At 45.6% G+C, this 22,285-nt stretch overlaps 1 protein-coding gene across 3 annotated transcripts in view; it reads left to right on the top strand.

The window, feature by feature from the left end:
- The window catches only part of AP3D1 (adaptor related protein complex 3 subunit delta 1), a 99,163-nt gene that overhangs the window by 62,323 nt on the left and 14,555 nt on the right, over nucleotides 1-22,285 (top strand). For 2 of the 3 annotated variants that reach the window (XM_040417651.1, XM_040417650.1), the window contains exons 20-25: nucleotides 6,836-7,035; nucleotides 11,181-11,254; nucleotides 11,604-11,769; nucleotides 12,604-12,720; nucleotides 12,919-12,966; nucleotides 21,984-22,091. In XM_040417651.1, the coding sequence (XP_040273585.1) occupies nucleotides 6,836-7,035; nucleotides 11,181-11,254; nucleotides 11,604-11,769; nucleotides 12,604-12,720; nucleotides 12,919-12,966; nucleotides 21,984-22,091 (713 nt within the window). The remainder of the gene's footprint in view (nucleotides 1-6,835; nucleotides 7,036-11,180; nucleotides 11,255-11,603; nucleotides 11,770-12,603; nucleotides 12,721-12,918; nucleotides 12,967-21,983; nucleotides 22,092-22,285) is intronic. The other variant, XM_040417652.1, reaches the window with a different exon arrangement.

Below are 22,285 nucleotides of genomic sequence, written 5' to 3'. Positions count from 1 at the left end.
CCCCCATCTCCCCTCTCAATTGCCGCATTCTCCTGCAGCCCTGACCTGATCTATAGCTGCTGCAGCACCTCTTGGGAAAGTGGCATCCGGGGACAGATAGGACAGCCCTCTGCTGCTTTATGAGGGCCCCCTCTCCCAGCCTCCCTATCGGATCACCACGTATTTCACGTGCGTCCGTTGTCTACGGAGGTTTCCATGGGTGGGCTTGTCCCCCCTCCCTGTCGAACCATGGGAACCTTGCCTGACTCGCCCAAACCCTGGCGGAGTCTCTGGAGCGCTACCTACAAATTGCGGTTCTCCCCCCCCCCCCCCCCCCGGGTCCTCCCTGCAGATGGGCCACGTTCACGCTCAGATGCAGGGTCACGCGAGGTGTAGCCCACGGACCAACCTCGGGTGGTCTCAACTAGCTTCCACCCCTCCTTGGCATCCTCGGGTCGCCCCGGGACAGGCCTGAGGCTGGTGACGAAGCCTTCTCTGTCAGTTGCCTCTGGGTACACCTCTGCACCGATTCCCTCGGAACAGAGCATCAGGCGGTCTTCCACCATGCAGGATCCCTCTGTGAGGTCAAGACAAACGTGCACGGTGGTACCTACCCTACCCAGGTTTGGTGCCCCTCTAGTGGACTTTCGGATGGCGCTCTCCTGCCTGCACAAGTAATTACCGCACAGGTAAGGCAGCCGTCACCGTGCTTAGCAACTGGGACACCTACGCGGTGTCTCTGGTACGTACACCCTTGTAGGCTGTACACAACAGACCTTCCTGGTTCCCCTATCCAGGGGCTATGTTCTAGGCAAGCTGATAATTCAGGCAAACGCCTCTTGTAGGGTTGGTAACCCTTCTCGGCCTCTAAAGGTTCTTTTGTACCAGAGAATACAGGCCGGCTTCTATTTCCGTGGCGATTACATTTGTCCGTTTCCAGCCGCCTTGTTACTTTCATGGGTAGAGTTCCTACACCTACTCCAGATGCTGTAGCCATTACTCCAGGCTGGCTCTAGGGTGTTCCATGCGGCACTATTTCCCCCTACCGGGCGAGATATACAGGCCGCCTTCAATTGCCGTAGCAATTGCACCTGTCCGTTTCCAGCCACCTTGCTCCCTTCATAGGTAGAGTACCTACACCATCTCCTGATGCTGTATCCAATATCCCTGGCGGGCTCTTTTGTGTTCCGTGCGGCACTATTTCTCACTTCCAGGCGAGATCTAGAGGCCACTCTCAATTGCTGTAGCAATTGCCTCTGTTTGGTTCTACTGGGCACCAAGCTGCCACTTTGCTCCCTTCATAGGTAGAGTTCCTACACTATCTCCAGAGGCTGTAGCCGTTGCTCCTATCTGGCCTTATGGTGTACCTTGCGGCACTATTTCTCCCTTACCGGACGAGATATTGAGGCCACCTTGTATTGCCGTGGCCACCGCACCTACCTCATGATAGTGTGCACCAAACAGTCATCTTATTTCCTTCATAGCTGAAGTTCCAGCACCATCTCCAGATCTGTTGATGCGGCCCTGTTTCCCTCTTTTCAGGTGAAATAGGGGCCTCCTTCAGTTGCCATTGCACCTACCTGATTGTGGTGTGCACCTGTCGTTCTTTGTGGTACCGTGCGGCCCTATTTTCCCCTTCCCGAGCGGAATATAGGTATCATTGCTAACTCGGTAGCCGTTGCACTTCTCCGGTCCTAGGCTGCACCATGCGGCCACATCACTCTAATCTTAAATCTAGTACCTCTACCATCTCCAGATGCTGTACCCATGGCACCTGTCTGGTCGTATCCCTGCACTACCCAGCTGTATTTCTACCTTACAGGTTGAGGACCTGTATCCTCCAAATGCGGTCGCATTCCCGGATGCTGTGTTTTTGTTTCCACTCTCCTTAGAGTGCAGCATGCAGCCACTTTAACTCTGTTTTAGGCGAGTATTTTTAGTATCCCACGTGCTGGACCCTATAGTGCAATCCATGGCCCATACGGTTTCTGTATTACTGGGTGCTTTTCCTCCCCGGGCTCTAATCTGTGCTGCGGGTGTTGGTTGCTCCCCTTTTTGGTTCTTCCATACATCTGCCACTCAGTTACTGTCGTGCTCTATGGTCTCCTTGTACCTCCTCAAGGCACTGTCCACAATAGGCCATCCTGGTTCAGCATGTACATGGTAACCATATCTGGCAGGGGTGGGCCAGCCCAACCCCCACCTCCACCTTGTTGGTCTAGTGCTACTTCTGGTGTACCCAGTATATGGCTGATCTGTTCTGATCTGGTGGGTGGTCCACATACAACCACGGTCCCTACACCATGGCCAGGTGGTTGTTAGCTTTTGTGCTCGGGTTGCTCTTTGTGCTCCCTATAAAATACTACTGTCTGCGGCACTCTGCGTTACCCCGTATTATAATGGAGTGCCCGCGTTGTTTTCTATTACAGGGCGGACCATTCCTGGTGGAGGACAGTGATCTCCACTGGATCTTCTCCTTGTTGGGGTACGTAGCTTGGTGAGCACCGGCCGCTGCAGCATTTTTCGGCCATCACTGGATGTCCTCCGCCACACGCAATCCTTCTGGGATCAGCGACATTTTCCTCGCTGGACATCCTTCCTGATGAGTCAGGGACAGAACCACTGAGCGCCACACACCTGCCTGGTAGGTGAATTTTCTGCTGATTGCTCTGGCATCGGACAGGGTTCCGTAGTTCTTTCTGTGTCCGGGTGTTCCATTATATTCTCTGCTCTGTTGTGCTATCTGACAGAGGGCAGTCCCCTTGGACCTTGCTATTGTCTGCGCCTGTCAGGTACTTTCTCCCCCTGGGAGTCTTCTGTATGTCGGTCGCAGCTGGTTTCTACATTTCGTGTAGTCACACCCAGTTTCTTTCATAGCGACTTCGCCATTCCTTATGCATATGGGTGTCTGTCGATTTAGTGGTACAACCCAAGCCGCTGTACTTACCCTCTACCGGACAATGTATGCAGATTTCTAGCCACTATTCTTAGAATGGCTAGTTGTCCATGACCAATTCCTTCCCCTATGGCGCACGGGAGGGAGAGCAGACAGGCCGGCATCGCGTAAGGCGCATGCGCGATTCTGTTACATGATCGCGCTTTTGTCAGCAAGAAAGACGGGATCGCGCGGCGAATCAGGAGGACGGCGCATGCGCAGGTTTCGGAAGCGCCGTCCCGGCGACTGAGCCGGCTGTCAGTTAAGGAGCATAGAGGAGGGGTTAGGGCAGGGTTGGTACGGCCAGAGGAGATGGAAGGACTACCCCCTTGACTGGTTGCATGACTGTTGGAGCACCGAATGTGACGTTTATAAGACGATTTTTTGAAGTATAAAGAGCCCAGGAAAGCGGCACTAACATGGATAACAACACACTCAAGATAATCTATAAGGTACTGTTGCTAGTTTATAAAGTGAAAATGAGGTGAAAGGTTCGCTTTAACTTCATCACCTGCTTCGCGGTGGGGGGAGACCTGCTCCCTTCATATGTGAGCCTTGCTATGGCTTCCCTCACTCCAGTGTGTCCCTGCTGAGTTTTCCTGGGTTTGCATCTGGTTCCCTTCTTCCCTGATACTTCGTTTGGCCAGAGTTTCTCCGATCTTGCGCTTCTCAGCGATATTTTGTTTTCAGAGACTCGTTCCTCGTCTCCTGATTTTAGGATGCCGGTCTTCTCTTTTCTCTTTTCCTGGCATTTACTTACAACCCCTCCCTTTCCAAGGGTTGGCCGTTTCCCTTAGCGTGTTTTTTTTTTTTTTTTTTTCTCCTTTCAATAGGGCGCTTATCTTCATCACCTGCTTTGCGGTGAGGGGAGTCCTGTTCCCTTCACATGTGAGCCTTGCTGTTGCTTTCCTCACTCGTTTGGCCTTCAGTGATTCCATGTTTCCTTGCTACTCTGGCCTGTCAAGGGTTGGCCACAGGGTGTTTGTGCTTTAGCCTGAGACAATTAGAATATTAGGTAGCTCCAATACGCGGTGCTGTCCTGCTTTCTCTCCAGCCTTTGGATGAGCTAGATGTTCCCCTTTGCCGCCTTCTTGCATTTGGGACCTTCTCCCAGGCATTTGTCCTAGGGTGCTGGCAGTCTTCGCTGTTGCTTCCTTGGGGTTTCTCCCTTGTTATGAGGCTTCATGCCTATTCCGTGCTTTTCTCCTGTTGGGTCACATGGTTCTCCTGCACCTGTATGCCCAACCGGTGGCATGGCTGTTCATTTCCCACCCTCCGGGACTGCTTTGGGACGTCCCATGGTGCTGTGTCCCCCAATGCCATGCACGAGAAAATTTGATTTTTTTGTACTCGCCATAAAATCCTTTTCTCGTAGTAGGCATTGGGGGACACAGATCCCACCCTATGTTTTTTACTTCCGCTTCTCCGGGCTGGTCTCTTGATCTTTCCCGGTATGGGAGTTGTTGGTTCCTTGCCTTTCTTCTCTCTCCTACTGCTTTTGGTACAGACTGATTAGCCTAATGCTTGTGGAGAGGGTATAGCCCAACGGGGAGGAGCCAACACTTTTTATGTCTAGTGTCGCCTCCTAGTGGTAGTTGGACATATACCCATGGTGCTGTGTCCCCCAATGCCTACTACGAGAAAAGGATTTTACGGTGAGTACAAAAAATCCAATCTTTCCCCACTTTAGGGGAATAAAAAATCCCTTCCCGCCTCCAATCAGGCAATCCGAATAACTCCCTGGATCAACGACCAATCTCTACTAGCTATAGCCTGTAATATTATTACACTCCAGAAATACATCCAGGCCCCTCTTGAACTCTTTTAGTGAATTCACCATCACCACCTCCTCAGGCAGAGAGTTCCATAGTCTCACTGTTCATACCGTAAAGAATCCTCTTCTATGTTTGTGTACAAGCCTTCTTTCCTCCAGATGCAGAGGATGTCCCCTTGTCAGTCACAGTCCTGGGGATAAATAGATGATGGGGGAGATCTCTGTACTGACCCCTGATATATTTATACATAGTAATTCAATCTCCCCTCAGTCGTCTTTTTTAAGTGAATAACCCTAATTTTGATAATCTTTCTGCTAGTAATTTTCAGTTTTAAAGCATTAGGTGGCATGGGACAAATTTGTGATTACCTTGGACAACCCTTATAAGATGATCAGGTTTCCAACTTGGAACCAATTCTTACAACATGCTATGTATGTGACTGTGTCTATCTGATCAATCTATCTATGTGAAACCAGTCAAGCACTTTTCCTTTGACAGATTGCCATATACTATGCATACTGGTTTTCTTTTTAGAGTGCACCACCACTCCCATATGCACTGTGCAATTTTGGGTAGGCACCTCAAAAAGTTTGAACTGTAACAAAAAAAGCAGTGCCCAGTCAGTTATCTAGAGATATACAGATAAGGCTACTTTCACACTGGAGTTTCTGGGTCCGCTTGTGAGATCCGTTCAGTGCTCTCACAAGCGGCCCAAAACGTATCAGTTCAGCCCCAATGCATTCTGAATGGATAAGGATCCGTTCAGAATGCATCAGTTTTCTTCCGATCAGTCTCCATTTCGCTCTGGAGGCGGACACCAAAACGGTGCTTGCAGCATTTTGATGTCCGCCTGATGATGCGCAGCCAAATGGATCCGTCCTGACTTACAATGTAAGTCAATGGGGACGGATCCGTTTTCACTGACACAATATGGTGCAATTGTAAACGGATCCGCCTCCCATTTACTTTCAATGTAAGTCAAAACGGATCCGTTTACATTATCACGTACAAAAAAATAAATAAAAAATGTTGGTTCATGGTAATGCAAGCGTTTGATTATAGGTGCGGCTCCGTCTGTGCAGATACCAGACGGATCCGCAAGTAGCCTTAGAGATGTGTGGCAGATAATTTTCACTATTTGCCTATGGCAAATGCTTAGGCTACTTTCACATCTGCGTTTTCAATTTCGCTATCGAGATCAGTCATAGGATCTCAATAGCGGAAGAAAACGCTTCAGTTTTGTCCCCATTCATTGTCAATGGGGACAAAACTGAACTAAACGAAACGTAATGCACCAAAATGCTTTACGTTTCGTTTGGTTGCGTCCCCATCGCAGACAGAATAATGCTGTAAGCAGCGTTTTTCTGTCCGCGATGTGGTGCGGAGCAAGACGGATCTGTCCTGACACACAATGTAAGTCAATGGGGACGGATCTGTTTTCTCTGACACAATAGAAAACGGATCCGTCCCCCATGGACTTTCAATGGTGTTCAAGACGGATCTGTCATGGCTATAGAAGACATAATACAACCGGATCAGTTCATGACGGATGCATGCGGTTATATTAGCTGTAGGAGCTTCTCACTGCTGTGCCCAGCTTGTCTTATGGATCATAGCTTTTAGAAGTTGCTGGTTTTTGCGCTTGTTAACTTCTACTAGTAAGTTCTCTTGACTTTTCCATTTCCTGTCAAGAACATTTGCTTTCTTGTAGCTCCAGCACTCTCACCATAAGTGTGACTATGGTAAGGAGAATGTTTGTTTGGGGTGTTCAAGAAAAGCATGTCATTTTTAAATATCCCAGTCTTGGATATTCATGTTTAAGTACAGGAACTTTTACCATTTTAGCTAGCATTTTACATGTTTGTGAGGTTTAAAGGGAATGTATTGCCGATTTTTATTTAATTTTTATTTAATTTTTTCTGCCAGTTAAAACTATTGCCTATAATGATAAGCAAGTGACTGCAGTAATGTGATCTGTATAGACCAAGAATTGGGACTTATTAGTAGGCTTAGTGTCCAGTGCAAAAATTATCAAAAATTCTTTCAAACTGTTTAACAAATAATGGGTCATTTTTTTGGTGACCCATTTCCTTTAAGATGTACAAAATAATAACTCTTAACATTTTAAATTAATTGCTTTATTTAGGGCTACCCAATTCTGATCAGTATGTGAAGTTGGAGGAGGAACGAAGAAGCAAACAGCGTCATGAGAAGGATAAGAAGAGGAAGAAAGAGAAAGACAAGAAAAGTGGAAAGTCTCGGCGACACAAATCTGTTCACACTGAGAGCGATGAGGACATTGCCCCTGCTCATCACGTGGACATCGTTACTGAGGAGATGCCAGAGGTTGGACATGCTTAGGGCCACACTTAAATCTTTATTCTCTTCTGATAGGGATTTTTCTGTGAGGTTTATTATTATTATTAACCCCTTAGTGCTATATGACGTGTATACTCGTCCTGTAGCACTGCTACTTAGTGCTCCATGACGAGTGTACAGTCGTGGCCAAAAGTTTTGAGAATTACATAAATATTGGAAATTGGAAAAGTTGCTGCTTAAGTTTTTATAATAGCAATTTGCATATACTCCAGAATGTTATGAAGAGTGATCAGATGAATTGCATAGTCCTTCTTTGCCATGAAAATTAACTTAATCCCAAAAAAACCTTTCCACTGCATTTCATTGCTGTCATTAAAGGACCTGCTGAGATCATTTCAGTAATCGTCTTGTTAACTCAGGTGAGAATGTTGACGAGCACAAGGCTGGAGATCATTATGTCAGGCTGATTGGGTTAAAATGGCAGACTTGACATGTTAAAAGGAGGGTGATGCTTGAAATCATTGTTCTTCCATTGTTAACCATGGTGACCTGCAAAGAAACGCGTGCAGCCATCATTGCGTTGCATAAAAATGGCTTCACAGGCAAGGATATTGTGGCTACTAAGATTGCACCTCAATCAACAATTTATAGGATCATCAAGAACTTCAAGGAAAGAGGTTCAATTCTTGTTAAGAAGGCTTCAGGGCGTCCAAGAAAGTCCAGCAAGCGCCAGGATCGTCTCCTAAAGAGGATTCAGCTGCGGGATCGGAGTGCCACCAGTGCAGAGCTTGCTCAGGAATGGCAGCAGGCAGGTGTGAGCGCATCTGCACGCACAGTGAGGCGAAGACTTTTGGAAGATGGCCTGGTGTCAAGAAGGGCAGCAAAGAAGCCACTTTTCTCCAAAAAAAACATCAGGGACAGATTGATCTTCTGCAGAAAGTTTGGTGAATGAACTGCTGAGGACTGGGGCAAAGTCATATTCTCCGATGAAGCCTCTTTCTGATTGTTTGGGGCATCTGGAAAAAGGCTTGTCCGGAGAAGAAAAGGTGAGCGCTACCATCAGTCCTGTGTCATGCCAACAGTAAAGCATCCTGAGACCATTCATGTGTGGGGTTGCTTCTCATCCAAGGGAGTGGGCTCACTCACAATTTTGCCCAAAAACACAGCCATGAATAAAGAATGGTACCAAAACTTCTTCCAACAATCCAACAACAGTTTGGTGAAGAACAATGCATTTTCCAGCACGATGGAGGACCGTGCCCTAAGGCAAAAGTGATAACTAAGTGGCTCGGGGACCAAAACGTTGACATTTTGGGTCCATGGCCTGGAAACTCCCCAGATCTTAATCCCATTGAGAACTTGTGGTCAATCCTCAAGAGGCGGGTGGACAAACAAAAACCCACTAATTCTGACAAACTCCAAGAAGTGATTATGAAAGAATGGGTTGCTATCAGTCAGGAATTGGCCCAGAAGTTGATTGAGAGCATGCCCAGTCGAATTGCAGAGGTCCTGAAAAAGAAGGGCCAACACTGCAAATACTGACTCTTTGCATAAATGTCATGTAATTGTCGATAAAAGCCTTTGAAACGTATGAAGTGCGTGTAATTATATTTCACTACATCACAGAAACAACTGAAACAAAGATCTAAAAGCAGTTTAGCAGCAAACTTTGTGAAAACTAATATTTGTGTCATTCTCAAAACTTTTGGCCACGACTGTACACGTCATGGCACTAAACTGTCACCATGTCTGCAGTTCCTCCTCAGTTTCAGGATTGCCGAGTGGTTAGCGGAGTGTTGGCTGTAACATACTGTACAGCTGACACTCTGCTTGAAACAGCCGACATCAGTCGATGGCAGCTGTTTAACCCCTTCCATGCCCTGTATGGGCCACTGCTGTGCCATTGCGACCTGATGCTTGAATGGTTTACAGAGGGAGGGGGCTCCTTTCCCCATCGGGCCGCTGCGCTACTGTGGCAGCACCCCGATGGTTACCATGGCAACCGGCGCCTTCACAGGCATCCGGTTTGCCATAGTATATCTAATCCTGATCAGGCTTCAAATGGCAAATGGTATCTAAAAACCAGTCCAGCAAAATCTGCTCTCCAAAAAACCAAATGGTGCTTTTTTTCCTTCTGCGCCCTGCTACACAGCAGTTTACGACCACATATGGGGGGTGTTTCTGTAAATCGCAGTAATAGGGTAGTAGATTTTGAGTGGTGTTTGGCTGTTAACCCTTGATGTGTTACAGGAAATTTTTTTATTAAAATGGAAAACCTGACAAAAAATTGAAATTTAGAAATGTCCTCTACATTTTCCTCTAATTCCTTTGGAACAGCTAAAGGGTTAACAAAGTTTGTAAAATTTTTAAATACCTTGAGAGATGTAGTTTCTAAACTGTGGTCATTTATGGATGGGTGGTTTCTACTATGTAATCCCCAGAAAGTAAGTTCATAACTGAACTAGTCCTGAAAAAAGTGGGTTTTGGAAATTTTCTTAAAAATTTAAAGAATTACTTCTAAGGGTACTTTCACACTAGCGTTTTTGTTTTCCGGTATTGAGTTCCGTCACAGGGGCTCAATACCGGAAAAAACTGACCAGTTTTATCCTAATGCATTCCGTTCAGGATGCATCAGTTCAGTCCCTCTTATGTTTTTTGGCCGGAGAAAATACCGCAGCATGCTGCAGTTTTCTCTCCAGCCAAAAATCTTGAATATTTGCCGGAATGCCAGATCCAGCATTATTTTCCATTGAAATGCGTTAATACAGGATCCGGCCCCAAGTGTTCGGGAAAAACGGATCCGGTTTAGCGGTCTGCGCATGCGCAGCCTTTTTTAAAAATGTGAAAAAGATAAATACCGGATCCGTTTTTACGGATGACAACCATTGCAATGCATTTGTCAGACGGATCCGCATTCGGATCCGTCTGACAAATGCATCTGTTTGCGTCCGGATTGCCAGGTCCCACAGGCAGTTGCGGCGACGGAACTGCCTGCTGGAATCCTCTGCCGCAAGTGGGAAAGTACCCTAAAAGTCTAAGCGTTCTAACGTCCTAAAAAAATAAAATGACATCTACAATTTTTTCTTTTTTTTATATAAATAAAGGTGATTTTATATTGACTCACATTTACCACTATCATGAAGTACAATGTATCACGAGAAAACAGAATGGCTTGGCTAAGTAAAAGTATTATTACATAATGTGACACGTCAGATTTCCAAAATTTAGCCTGGTCCTTAAGATGAAAAATGGCAATGTCCTTAAGGGGTTAATGATGATAAACTAAGGTTGACATATGACTGCCGTGTAAAAGTTGGATTTTAAGTCTCTGTATTTTACCTCTGACATCTGTGTGGAGGTGATGCGTTATTTAGTATGCGTTATTTCTGACTTTAGAGCATAGTAATGTGTTGGATTATTAGAAACCCCCAAGAAAAGGAGCTTAGAGTTCAGGTCATGAGACATGTAAAGCTTAGGCTACTTTCACACTACCGTTCAGAGCGGGTCCGTCTGATGTCTGCACAGACGGAGCCGCTCCTATAATGCAGACGTTTGGATCCCTTCAGAACGGATCCGTCTGCATTATAGTTAAAAAAAAATTCTAAGCGTGAAAGTAGCCTGCACGGATCCGTCCAGACTTTACATTGAAAGTCAATGGGGGACGGATCCGTTTGAAGATTGAGCCATATAGTGTCATCTTCAAACGGATCCGCCCCCATTGACTTCCATTGTAAGTCTGGACGGATCCGCTTGCCTCCGCACGGCCAGGCGGACACCCGAATGCTGCAAGCTGTGTTCAGGTGTCCGCTTGCTGAGCGGAGCGGAGGCTGAACGCTGCCAGACTGATGCATTCTGAGCGGATCCGCCTCCACTGAGAATGCATTAGGGCAGGACGGATGCGTTCGGGGCCGCTTGTGAGCCCCTTCAAACGGAGCTCACCAGCGGAGCCCCGAACGCTAGTGTGAAAGTAGCCTTAGGCTCTGGATGTCGGATGTGCATTGCTTTAGCAACAGGACTACGACAATGATTCCAAACTCTTATTACCATTACTAGAGTGAGGCTTTATAAGGGTGCAGACAACACCACCGTTGCACAAAATTGATTTGGTTTATTATTTTTCCCACACCATAACTTTTGTCATTTTTTTAACTTTTGAAATATGTTAATTTTAGAACGCTCTTCCCAGCGACGATGACGACAAAGATCCAAATGATCCCTACAGAGCTCTGGATATAGATTTAGACAAGTATGTAACCTAACCTATGTTTTTTCATGTATGCCTATTTTTGAGGTTCTAACATGCCACCAGCATGCTAAGTATGCTTTCGCATCAGCGCTATTTTTTTTCCGTTCTTCTGCTCATAATATGGAAAATGCTGGATGGGGCACATAACTCACGGGAACAGATCCCATTGATTGCGTTAGTTTTCCGCATGCAAGACTTTTCTTTCCGCTATTTTTGACAAACTGTGATGCAGCCTCTGACACGGACGGGAACATAGCCTAATAATGATTCTATTTGCTACAGATTAAGACCATTTCAGTTTTCTACTAAAACCGATACACATTGCAGTAACATGGCATTTGTCCTCCAGACCTTTGGCCGACACAGAAAAACTTCCAGTTCAGAGGCACAGAAATACAGACACCCTAAAATCTCCTGAAAATGATGCCTTCACATTGGATCAAAAAGTTAAAAAACACAGCAAGAAGGAGAAGAAACAACCGGAGTCTGAGAGAGTGAAGAAGAAAGAAAAGAAGGTTAGCATTTCATCCTCCTTGCATCCTCTCCCTCCCTTCTTCCTCTGTAAAGGGAAGACAAAGTGTGAAAGGGAATATGTCACCAGTTTAATGGTGTTCTAAGGACAACATAAACTAGTGACAGATCTCCTTTGTTTAATTGATCCAGCCATTTTGCTGAAATCTTGTATTGAATAGCTTGAGTGCATTCCAATGAGTCTCCATATTCGTGAGCTCCTGGCTCTCCCCGCTCACCTGCTTCTGAATCATATGGAAAAACCTGTCGGTCAGAGGCAGGTGGGCAGGTTCAGCATACATAGATCTTATGATGATCACCAACTTAAGGCTGGCCATACACGTTAAGTGGCTGTTAATCTATACCAGCCCTTTCATACACATGCCTGCTCGGCCCAGCCTGCATGTATCCTGAGCAGGAACAGGGAAGATGGCCACTGTCAGTCCTCTGGCAGCAGTGCGTCTCCCAAAGAACAAAAGTCTTAGGAAGTCCAAGTGCACGATCTCAGTCTCGCCCATCTGCTTTTGAAATGCTCATCCTGATCTCCCTTGACATTTGGAGTCGGAGGAGAGTCAGAAGGCCTCCCATGTGCATAAGATGGTTGTCCTGTTCCATTGGCACATATCTAGTTTGTATGATCAGCTTTAGTTACCTAAAGCATTTATTATCTCCTTATAAACATGTATGCTTGAATCATCCTGGTGTGCCTTCTTACACATTAGAACCAGCGCAGAAAACATATACTATGTGCATTTTCAGTGTATTTTCTTCTATAGCAGATAGTCATTTAAAAATATCTTTTTTTTTATTTTATTTTTTATTTTTCATTCTTGTGGCAGAAGAGTAAGGAGAAAGAAGAGAAGACTAAACGTAAGAAATCTACAACCAAGGAAGCCAGGGAAGATGAAACGGAGGTAAAGGATGAAGATGCAAAACCACAGGGAAAAACTTCAGATGTAAGTAAATTGCGGTTGTCTGTTACAGTGACCTTGATACTGAGTAACGTTCTGTTGCCACGTGTTTTTCTGTAGCATGTAGTTAGGTTATATCTATACATCAGTCACAGCTTGATTTATTTTTTTCTTCTTTTATTTTTATCTTATCCATTCATGGCCCATATAGTGATTATTTCTTTTTTTAAACCTTTATTTCAGGACATGGATTTATGGCTTGCTAGCTCTCAGATGCCACCAGAAGAACAGGTATGTGGACAGTAATATTTAAGATGTTAATGTATTGTCTAACTTTTTTAAAGTGATAGTTTATCCTCAGGAGAGGCCATCACTAGCTGATCAGCAGGGGTCCGCCACCTTGCACCCCCACCCTTCAGCTTTTCGACAGTATCTCAAGTGCCGAAAGCAGACATCTCTGTTTAATTTGTAGTGGACTGAACTCGTCACTGCAGCACCCATCCCATGGAAGTCAGTGGGAGCTGCAGGGGTGTTCTCAATATACTACAAGGTAGATGCAGCTGTTTGCATTTGGAGCTATTGCTGGACAGCTGATATTTGGGGATGTGGTGTGTCAGACCCCTGCACATCAGCTAGTGATGTCCTATCCTGAGCACAGGCCATCATTTAATAAAAGGTGGACATCCCTTTTAAAGTTACTGTGCTTTCACAGAAAGTTCTCAATTGGAACTCTTTACATACATGTTAAGATCCTTGTGATGTCAAGATTGCTGATCTAGCTAAACATAGCTGAACACATTTAGTTTAAAGGGATTGTCCAATGTTTGAAAAATATGGCTGCTTGCTTTCAGAAGTAAGGCTTCTTTCACACTTGCGTTTGGGGATCCGTTTGAGGGCTCTCACAAGCGGCCCCGAACTGATCCGTTCATCCCCAATGCATTCTGAATGGATAAGGATCCGTTCAGAATGCATCAGTTTGGCTCCGTTCCGCCTCCATTCCATCTGGAGGCGGACACCAAAACTCAGCTTGCAGCGTTTTGGTGTCCACCTGGCCGTGCGGAGCCAAAAGGATTCGTCCTGACTTACAATGCAAAAGGATCCGTCCTGACTTACGGATCCGTTTGACGTTGACACAATATGGTGCAATTGCAAACGGATCCGTCCCCCATTGACTTTCAATGTAAAGTCAGGAGTCCCTATTAATATACCATTGGAGTTTTCTCCAATCCGATGGTATATTTTAACTACTTGAAGCGTCCCCATCACCATGGGAACGCCTCTATGTTAGAATATACCATCGGATTTGAGTTAGATCGTGAAAACTCAGATCCGACAGTATAGTCTAACACAGAGGCGTTCCCATAGTGATGGGGACGCTTCAAGTTAGAATATACTAAGAACTGTGGACATAACGGCCCCCTGCTGCCTGTGCCGCACCTGAGGGGTTAATTGTGCATATCATAGCCCCCTGTAAGAGATCAGGTGCTGCCAGGCAGCAGGGGACAGACCCCCCTCCCTCCCCAGTTTTAAATTCATTGGTGGCCAGTGCGGCCCCCCCTCCCTCCCCAGTATTAAATTCATTGGTGGCCAGTGCGCGCGCCCCCCCCCCCCCCTCCTCAGTATTAAATTCATTGGGGGCCTCTCTCCCTCTCTCCCCCCCCCCCCCACTTCCAAATAAAATCACTCCCCCCCCCCCCCCCCATCATTGGTGGCAGTGCGGCCTCCCCCCTCCCCCCCCCCCCCTTAATTAAAATCACTTCCCCATCATTGGTGGCCAGTGCGGCCTCCCCTCTCCCCCCCCCCCCCCCGATCGGAGTCCCAGTTTAATCGCTGGGGCTCCGATCAGTTACCATGGCAGCCAAGACGCTACTGCAGTCCTGGCTGCCATGGTTACTTAGCAATTTTAGAAGCATTATACTTACCTGCGCTGTCTGTGGCCGGCCAGCCGCTCCTCCTACTGGTAAGTGAAAGTTCGGCGCATTGCTTATAGCACAGACCTTTCACTTACCTGCTACTTTGGGGATCTGGTATTAAGAAGGTGGTAGAAAAGGTCAGACTCTGCAGCCTTCTCTTTGATCTTTTACGTAAAGAACTCAGCAATGTCATGAGCTAAAATCTTAGAATCATACCAGGTAATCTAGAGTCCAGGGAACTGAGATATGCACATCTATGTGGCACAAGCTGCTAAGCCTATAAATCCATATACTACACTGTGTTCCATATTATTATGCAACTTGGATGTAAGTGTCATAAAGCTAATAATTAAATAAATACAGCATTAACCCCTTCTACAGATGCTGCATGTGCACTCCTGCCCCATGTGGTTACTCTTTCGCACTTCCCTTCAATCCACTGGATGTGGTACACTCCGTTTCATCCCACCCTCCCCTCCACATTTGGAGTATTTACACCATCACTGGTTACTGTATATCCTGTCGCATTACCCTTCTCCCATAGGAGGAGTGATTGCACTACCAATGTATACTGTGCTTTCTGTCGCATTTCCTCCCTTCCATGGAAAGAATAACTGCACTACCAATGTATACCGTGTATCCTGTCGCATTACCCCCTGCCGCAGGTGACGTAATTACCACTAGATACCGCACCCTCTGTTGCATTATCCTCTTTCATAGGTGGCATAGTTGCATTACCACAAGATACGGCTACATTACTCCCCCCCCACCAGGCAAATCAGGGTTGCTGTCACTTCTTGCGACCATTAATAGAGGCTTCATTGCTGGAACGCAACACCCTTTCTATTTGATGTCCCATCCCAAGACAAATGATTACACTCCCCCTTCTCTCCCCCCCCCCCCCCCCCCAGATACTGTTTCTGTCCACCTGGCCAGTATCCATACTTATGAGGTTGACTTCTTACTGCTCTGGAATACCGGTACTATTTTTTTTAATGTGACCAGTGTTTCTCTGGTACTGTTGGGACGTTGGAGATCGTCATCACACTCCCTCCTGGAGGAGTATTTCTCTCATCTCTGGCACTGATAACCACATTCTCCCCTTCAGACAGCATATGGTCTCTGATGAGGCTTCCCACCTCCGATGTTTCTGGGGTCTGCTTTGCTTCTGCCTATCACCAAGGTATTTTGTTGTTTGGCCTAAGGTTGGGCATGCCTGATTCAGGCAGCTATCTCTATGGAGTATCAGGCAGCTTCTCTCACTAGAAGTCTCACAACAAGCCTCTTCGGCTCTGGGGGCCTCTGTCTACCACTTCACCTTAGGAGTATCCTGCGGTCCTTACCTTTTGGTTCTGCTTCCATGAGTGTATTCCTAGGGAGCGTAGATGCTCTCTCTCATGGATTGTAGCCTGCTCCTTTTTCACAGTGTGGTTGTCTTGGCTCTGCACTGTTTTTTCTCAGGCTGTCTAAAGCCAGTCATGATATGGTTCTGGATGCAGCATCACTCACATTCTTCCTTGTCCAGTGATGGTGGTTGTGTTGGCCACACTTTCTTATGCACATTCCTCTCTGCTGCACAGCTGAGATGCTATTGATCCCCGAGGACACAGTTTTTTCCTCTCAGACTTCTCCCAAGTGGCCTATGGCCTTTCAATTTATACCTCTGACTGGTTCCCGTTATGGTTTTTTCATCTCCCTTTGCCGTACTTTACCTCTTATTGATGATTGATCATATTCCATAATTTCTATTCTCTTCTCATGCTGGATCTGGCTACTCCTCTGTTTTTTCTTTTTCTTGCAAATTGGCCCACAGATGCTGCCTCATCTACGTGGGAGATCGCTACAGGACTGGTCCTCCACCATCTAGCTAGTGATTCCTTCCAGATTACCAAGTTTTCTCCTGTGTTGAAAAATCCCATCCTGGTACTTACACATTGGTAAGGTCTTGTTTGGGTCCCTTTGTTCGTTTGTCGGGTCTCGTTCATACCCGGATTCTACAGACCCATTTACCTGAGTTGACCTCCCTCGGTTTTCTGTGGGGCCTATTGTCATGCAAGACTTCTTGGCTTTCCAGTCCGGGCTTTCACCGCAGATTTGTGATCTTCGATATCCAGAGGAACGTTCCGAACATAATCTTCAGTTGTCAGACACGCTTATCCTTCTTGTGGATATTCTGTGTTGCTATCCACGTTTTCTGAAGTCTCTCGAGCCCTTGGGCTTCCTTTAACTGGGCTTTCCTCTTTCTGCCCAGTCTAAGCCACTGTGTGTTCTTCACTCTGGCTGGCTTTCGGGTTCATGCTCTTCCTGTCCCATTCAGGGGTTCCTGTGCATCCTTTCCCCGCCTTTTAAAGCGGGATCTTATGACCAGCCTTGGCTTTGTTCTGGATTCTGTTCCCTCCCCATGGTACTGCTTTAAAACGTCCCATGGTCTCCTGTGTCCCCCAATGATATGAGCGAGAAAATAGGATTTTTGTGCTTACCTGTAAAATTTTCTCGCTGAGTTCATTGGGGGACACAGCTCGCACCCAGTATGTACATTGCTGGCTCTTCCTGTTGGGTCCCACCTGTTTTTGATTTGGACCCATCTCCAGTTCTCGTCTTGCTCTTGTTTTCTTTTGGCTTTTCCTACTGCTTTTGTACAAACAGTGTCTGCAGGAGGGATATAGCTGAGAGGAGGAGCTAACACTTTTTTGCTTAGTGTCGCCTCCTAGTGGCAGCCAGCTATACCCATGGTCTCCTGTGTTCCCCAGTGAACTCAGCGAGAAAAGGATTTTACAGGTAAGCATAAAAATCCTATTTTTTGTTTTTCGATTAAACTCCTGGATGGTATTGTGTCTCAGGGCTATTTGGATGACGGAAATCAATCTCAAACACCTGTGATAATTAGTTTGCCATGTGAACCTAATTAAAGGAAAACTTCTTAAAGGGGTTATCTAACCCGTGTAATTACCCCCCTCACGCCCGGGCCCCTCGTATAGGTTATACTTACCCCTCTCCCCGACACCTGCGGCCTGCCACTGGCTGCTCCCCCGACACGCCAGCTGTTTGGAAAATACAACTCCCAGAATGCTTCATTCACATCTATGGGAGTTCGAAGAACAACAGAGCATGTTTGAATGCTGGGAGTTGTAGTTTCACAGCAGCTGGAGTGCTGAAGGTTGCTTATCACTGCTCTAGCAGCTTGCAGTTTTGCATAAATCTACTATTCAGCCACACCAACCAGTGCTCACAAGTAGTGTTGAGAAAATTGAGCTTCAGATCTTAGATCCAAAATCAATTTGTTCAAAACTTAATTTGAATGCTGTACGGAGATTGGTCTCTGTACAGCATTAAAATTTATTGGCTCCAGCGAGGGAAATTAGTTACTACCAAAGTCTCGTGGGATTTTGGTGAATAACTTCAAGATTAGATTTTTCAACTTTAAAACCATTTTAAAACATCGATCCGATTTAAAGTCTGCTTTGGTACCGGGGTACCAGCCGACACTGAAGCAGACTTCAGATCCATGTTTTAAAATGGCTTTAAAGTTGAAAAATCGATGGCCGAAGTTATTCACCGAAGTCTTGTGAGACTTTGTTGATAACTCTGTTCACCTCACCGGAGCCCATACATTTTATTGCTGTATGGAGCCGTGTGCCGTACAGCATTAAAACGAAGTTTATAGCTAATCGGATCTAGGATCTGAAGCTCGATTCGCTCAACGCTACTCACAAGCAGAAATGGTTGCAGTGGGCCCAGACCTACATGAAGTCTAATTTTCAAATAGTCTTGTTTACTGATGAGTGCCGTGCAACCCTGGATGGTCCAGATCAATGGAGTAGTGGATGGTTCGTGGACGGCCACCATGTCCCAGCAAGGCTTCGATGGCAGCAAGGAGGTGGCGGAGTCATGTGTCAGGTCGGAATCATGGGGAGAGAGCTGATAGGCCCCTTTAGGGTCCATGAAGGTGTAAAAAACACCTCGGCAAAGTATATAGAGTTTCTTACTGACCACTTTCTTCCATGGTACAAAAAGAACCGTGCCTTCCGTAGCAAATTCATCTTCATGCATGACAATACACTATCTCATGCTGCAAAGAATACCTCTGATTCATTGGCTGCTATTAGCATAAAAGGAAAGAAACTCATGGTGTGGCCAGCATCCGCCCCTGATCCGCCCCGCCTTTTGGAGTATTCTCAAGAAAAAGATCTGAGGGCGGGAGGCAGTGCAGATCAAAACGGCAGCTTTAGGCAGCTATTTTGACTTCCTGAAAAGAAATTCAATCAGAAACTTGCCAAAAACTCGCAAGTTCAATGGATGCAAGAATTGTGAAGTTGATATCAAAGGAGGAGTCCAATGTTAACATGTAACTGTTAAGATGTTTTTGATTGAAATATCTTTTGTTTTTAGTAAATGTAACCTCTTAATGCTGCAAATTCAACAAATGACCATTTTCAGTTCTTTACAACCTATAAAAATGTTTTGAAACTCTGTTGCGCATAATAGAATATTGCATTTTGTGTTTCTTTTTATTTGTGAATAATAACCTGGAACGTGGCGCATATTGCCAGATTATTTCAGTTGAGCTCTGTTCACACGGTGTCGTGGCTCCTGTTTACAATTTAAACAGTTGTGCATTGGCGGATCTGTTGCACATCAATTGACTTTAGGGGTGCACCGAAATGAAAATTCTGGTCCGAAACCAAAAATTCAGGATGCCCTTGACCGAAAACCGAAACCGAAACTGCCTTTTTGCCCAAATACTTTTAAAATACATTTTTTTAAATGATTTTATTAATAATTCTTTTTCATGAATTTAATAAATCATATTATATAACATGGTGCTTCCTCATACACAAGTGATTGTACAAAACAACATGTACAAGTGATTGTACAAAACAACAGTGCAAGAAACAGTTGTAAAACCAACCTCAAACTGTAAACAGACGTAGCCTCAGGTCAAGAACAAATTTTTGCTGGGCTACACAATTTTTTTTAAATGTAAATAAAATAACTACACACAACTTGGACTGCTTTCTATTTAAGTAAAAGTGACATGTTTCTTTTCAAGAACAAAAGTTGCTCAGCTTTCTCGCATTTTATGGGGGGGATCTGTGGATGACGGACACTGTTATGGGGGGGATCTGTGGATGACGGACACTGTTACAGGGGGATCTGTGGCTGGCACTGTTACACATGACAAGGCACATGACAAGAGTTACGCTGCCGCCCGCCTGGCCTGCCTGAATTCTACAGATGCGATTAGGATGTAAGGTAGTAATAGGACTGAGGGGGCATGTTTAATAACCAATAAATGAATATGACATCTTATATTAGTATACCGGAGCGGCGGGGCGGGGCTATTATATTTTCTGCCGATATGTACCAATATCGGCCGAAATGGATTAGGCCGGAATTTCGGTGCACCCCTAATTGACTTATAATATTGTGTGAGGTTCTGTTGCAGTTTATATTTTGACCTTGCTATTATTAAATCTGCCGGGTCGGCCAAGAAGGTTTATTCGAGCTTTGGATACCAATATTAACAAGGCCTTATAAAATAGCAGTTCTGGGGTGCAGAAAAAAAATCCTTTCTGGACAGCCATTTTGTCAGGGAAAATACACTGCTCAAAAAAATTAAGGGAACACTTAAACAACACAATGTAACTCCAAGTCAATCACACTTCTGTGAAATCAAACTGTCCACTTAGGAAGCAACACTGAGTGCCAATCAATTTCACATGCTGTTGTGCAAATGGGATAGACAGCAGGTGGAAATTATAGGCAATTAGCAAGACACCCCCCAATAAAGGAGTGGTTTTGCAGGTGGTAACCACAGACCACTTCTCAGTTCCTATGCTTCCTGGCTGATGTTTTGGTCATTTTTGAATGCTGGCGGTGCTTTCACTCTAGTGGTAGCATGAGACGGAGTCTACAACCCACACAAGTGGCTCAGGTAGTGCAGCTTATCCAGGATGGCACATCAATGCGAGCTGTGGCAAGAAGGTTTGCTGTGTCTGTCGGCGTAGTGTCCAGAGCATGGAGGCGCTACCAGGAGACAGGCCAGTACATCAGGAGACGTGGAGGAGGCCGTAGGAGGGCAACAACCCAGCAGCAGGACCACTACCTCCGCCTTTGTGCAAGGAGGAACAGGAGGAGCACTGCCAGAGTTCTGCAAAATCACCTCCAGCAGGCCACAAATGTGCATGTGTCTGCTCAAACGGTCAGAAACAGACTCCATGAGGGGGATATGAGGGCGACGTCCACAGGTGGAGGTTGTGCTTACAGCCCAACACCGTGCAGGACGTTTGGCATTTGCCAGAGAACACCAAGATTGGCAAATTCGCCACTGGCGCCCTGTGCTCTTCACAGATGAAAGCAGGTTCACACTGAGCACATGTGACAGACGTGGAGAATGTTCTGCTGCCTGCAATATCCTCCAGCATGACCGGTTTGGCATTGGGTCAGTAATGGTGTGGGGTGCATTTCTTTGGAGGGCCACACAGCCCTCCATGTGCTCGCCAGAGGTAGCCTGACTGCCATTAGGTACCGAGATGAGATCCTCAGACCCCTTGTGAGACCATATGCTGGTGCGGTTGGCCCTGGGTTCCTCCTAATGCAAGACAATGCTAGACCTCATGTGGCTGGAGTGTGTCAGCAGTTCCTGCAAGACGAAGGCATTGATGCTATGGACTGGCCCGTCCGTTCCCCAGACCTGAATCCAATTGAGCACATCTGGGTCATCATGTCTCGCTCTATCCACCAACGTCACGTTGCACCACAGACTGTCCAGGAGTCGGCAGATGCTTTAGTCCAGGTCTGGGAGGAGATCCCTCAGGAGACCGTCCGCCACCTCATCAGGAGCATGCACAGGCGTTGTAGGGAGTTCATACAGGCATGTGGAGGCCGCACACACTACTGAGCCTCATTTTGACTTGTTTTAAGGACATTACATCAAAGTTGGATCAGCCTGTAGTGTGTTTTTCCACTTTAATTTTGAGTGTGACTCCAAATCCAGACCTCCATGGGTTGAAAAATTTGATTTCCATTTTTTTATTTTTGTGTAATTTTGTTGTCAGCACATTCAACTATGTAAAGAACAAAGTATTTCAGAAGAATATTTAATTAATTCATCTAGGATGTGTTATTTTTGTGTTCCCTTTATTTTTTTGAGCAGTGTACATTCTTATGACCATAGTCTTCTACCATGTGTCTGGAATGCTCTCTCTATGCCATCCTCTGTAAATGGGATATATTAGGATTTATATTAGGGGCACAGCAGATTACATATTTAAAAGGCTTTAAAATAAAAGATTGAAAGGTGTACCATCTAAAGTTATGTTGCTTTTAGTGTGAAAGTCTGTTCTTGCACAGTACTGTTTTGTATAACATAAAGAGCCTCTTCTTTCTTAACAGAACACTTCCACCCCGAGCCTGCCAGAAGCAAATACAATCAGTAAAGAGCCAGAAGAGCTTACAAAAGCAGAAGTACTGGATGAAAGAAATGAGGAAGAACCAGAGAAGGTCCTTATTGTCCCATTATATTCTGTTACTTAATATGATAACTGAGTTACCTTGTAGTGCATGGATCTATATCACCCTAAACCTCCCAATTACCATCACTTGAATAAATTTAATAGCACCCATGGAACTATATGTTTCTGAATGCACCTAAAGCGTTCTTTTTCATTTGATAAAACTAATTGATGTGTGGATGT

This window comes from Bufo bufo, chromosome 2, assembly GCF_905171765.1.
Source record: "Bufo bufo chromosome 2, aBufBuf1.1, whole genome shotgun sequence".
Taxonomy (NCBI): domain Eukaryota; kingdom Metazoa; phylum Chordata; class Amphibia; order Anura; family Bufonidae; genus Bufo; species Bufo bufo.
The sequence above is the reverse complement of the archived record's forward strand: the minus strand, read 5'-3'. Positions and strand labels throughout refer to the sequence as shown.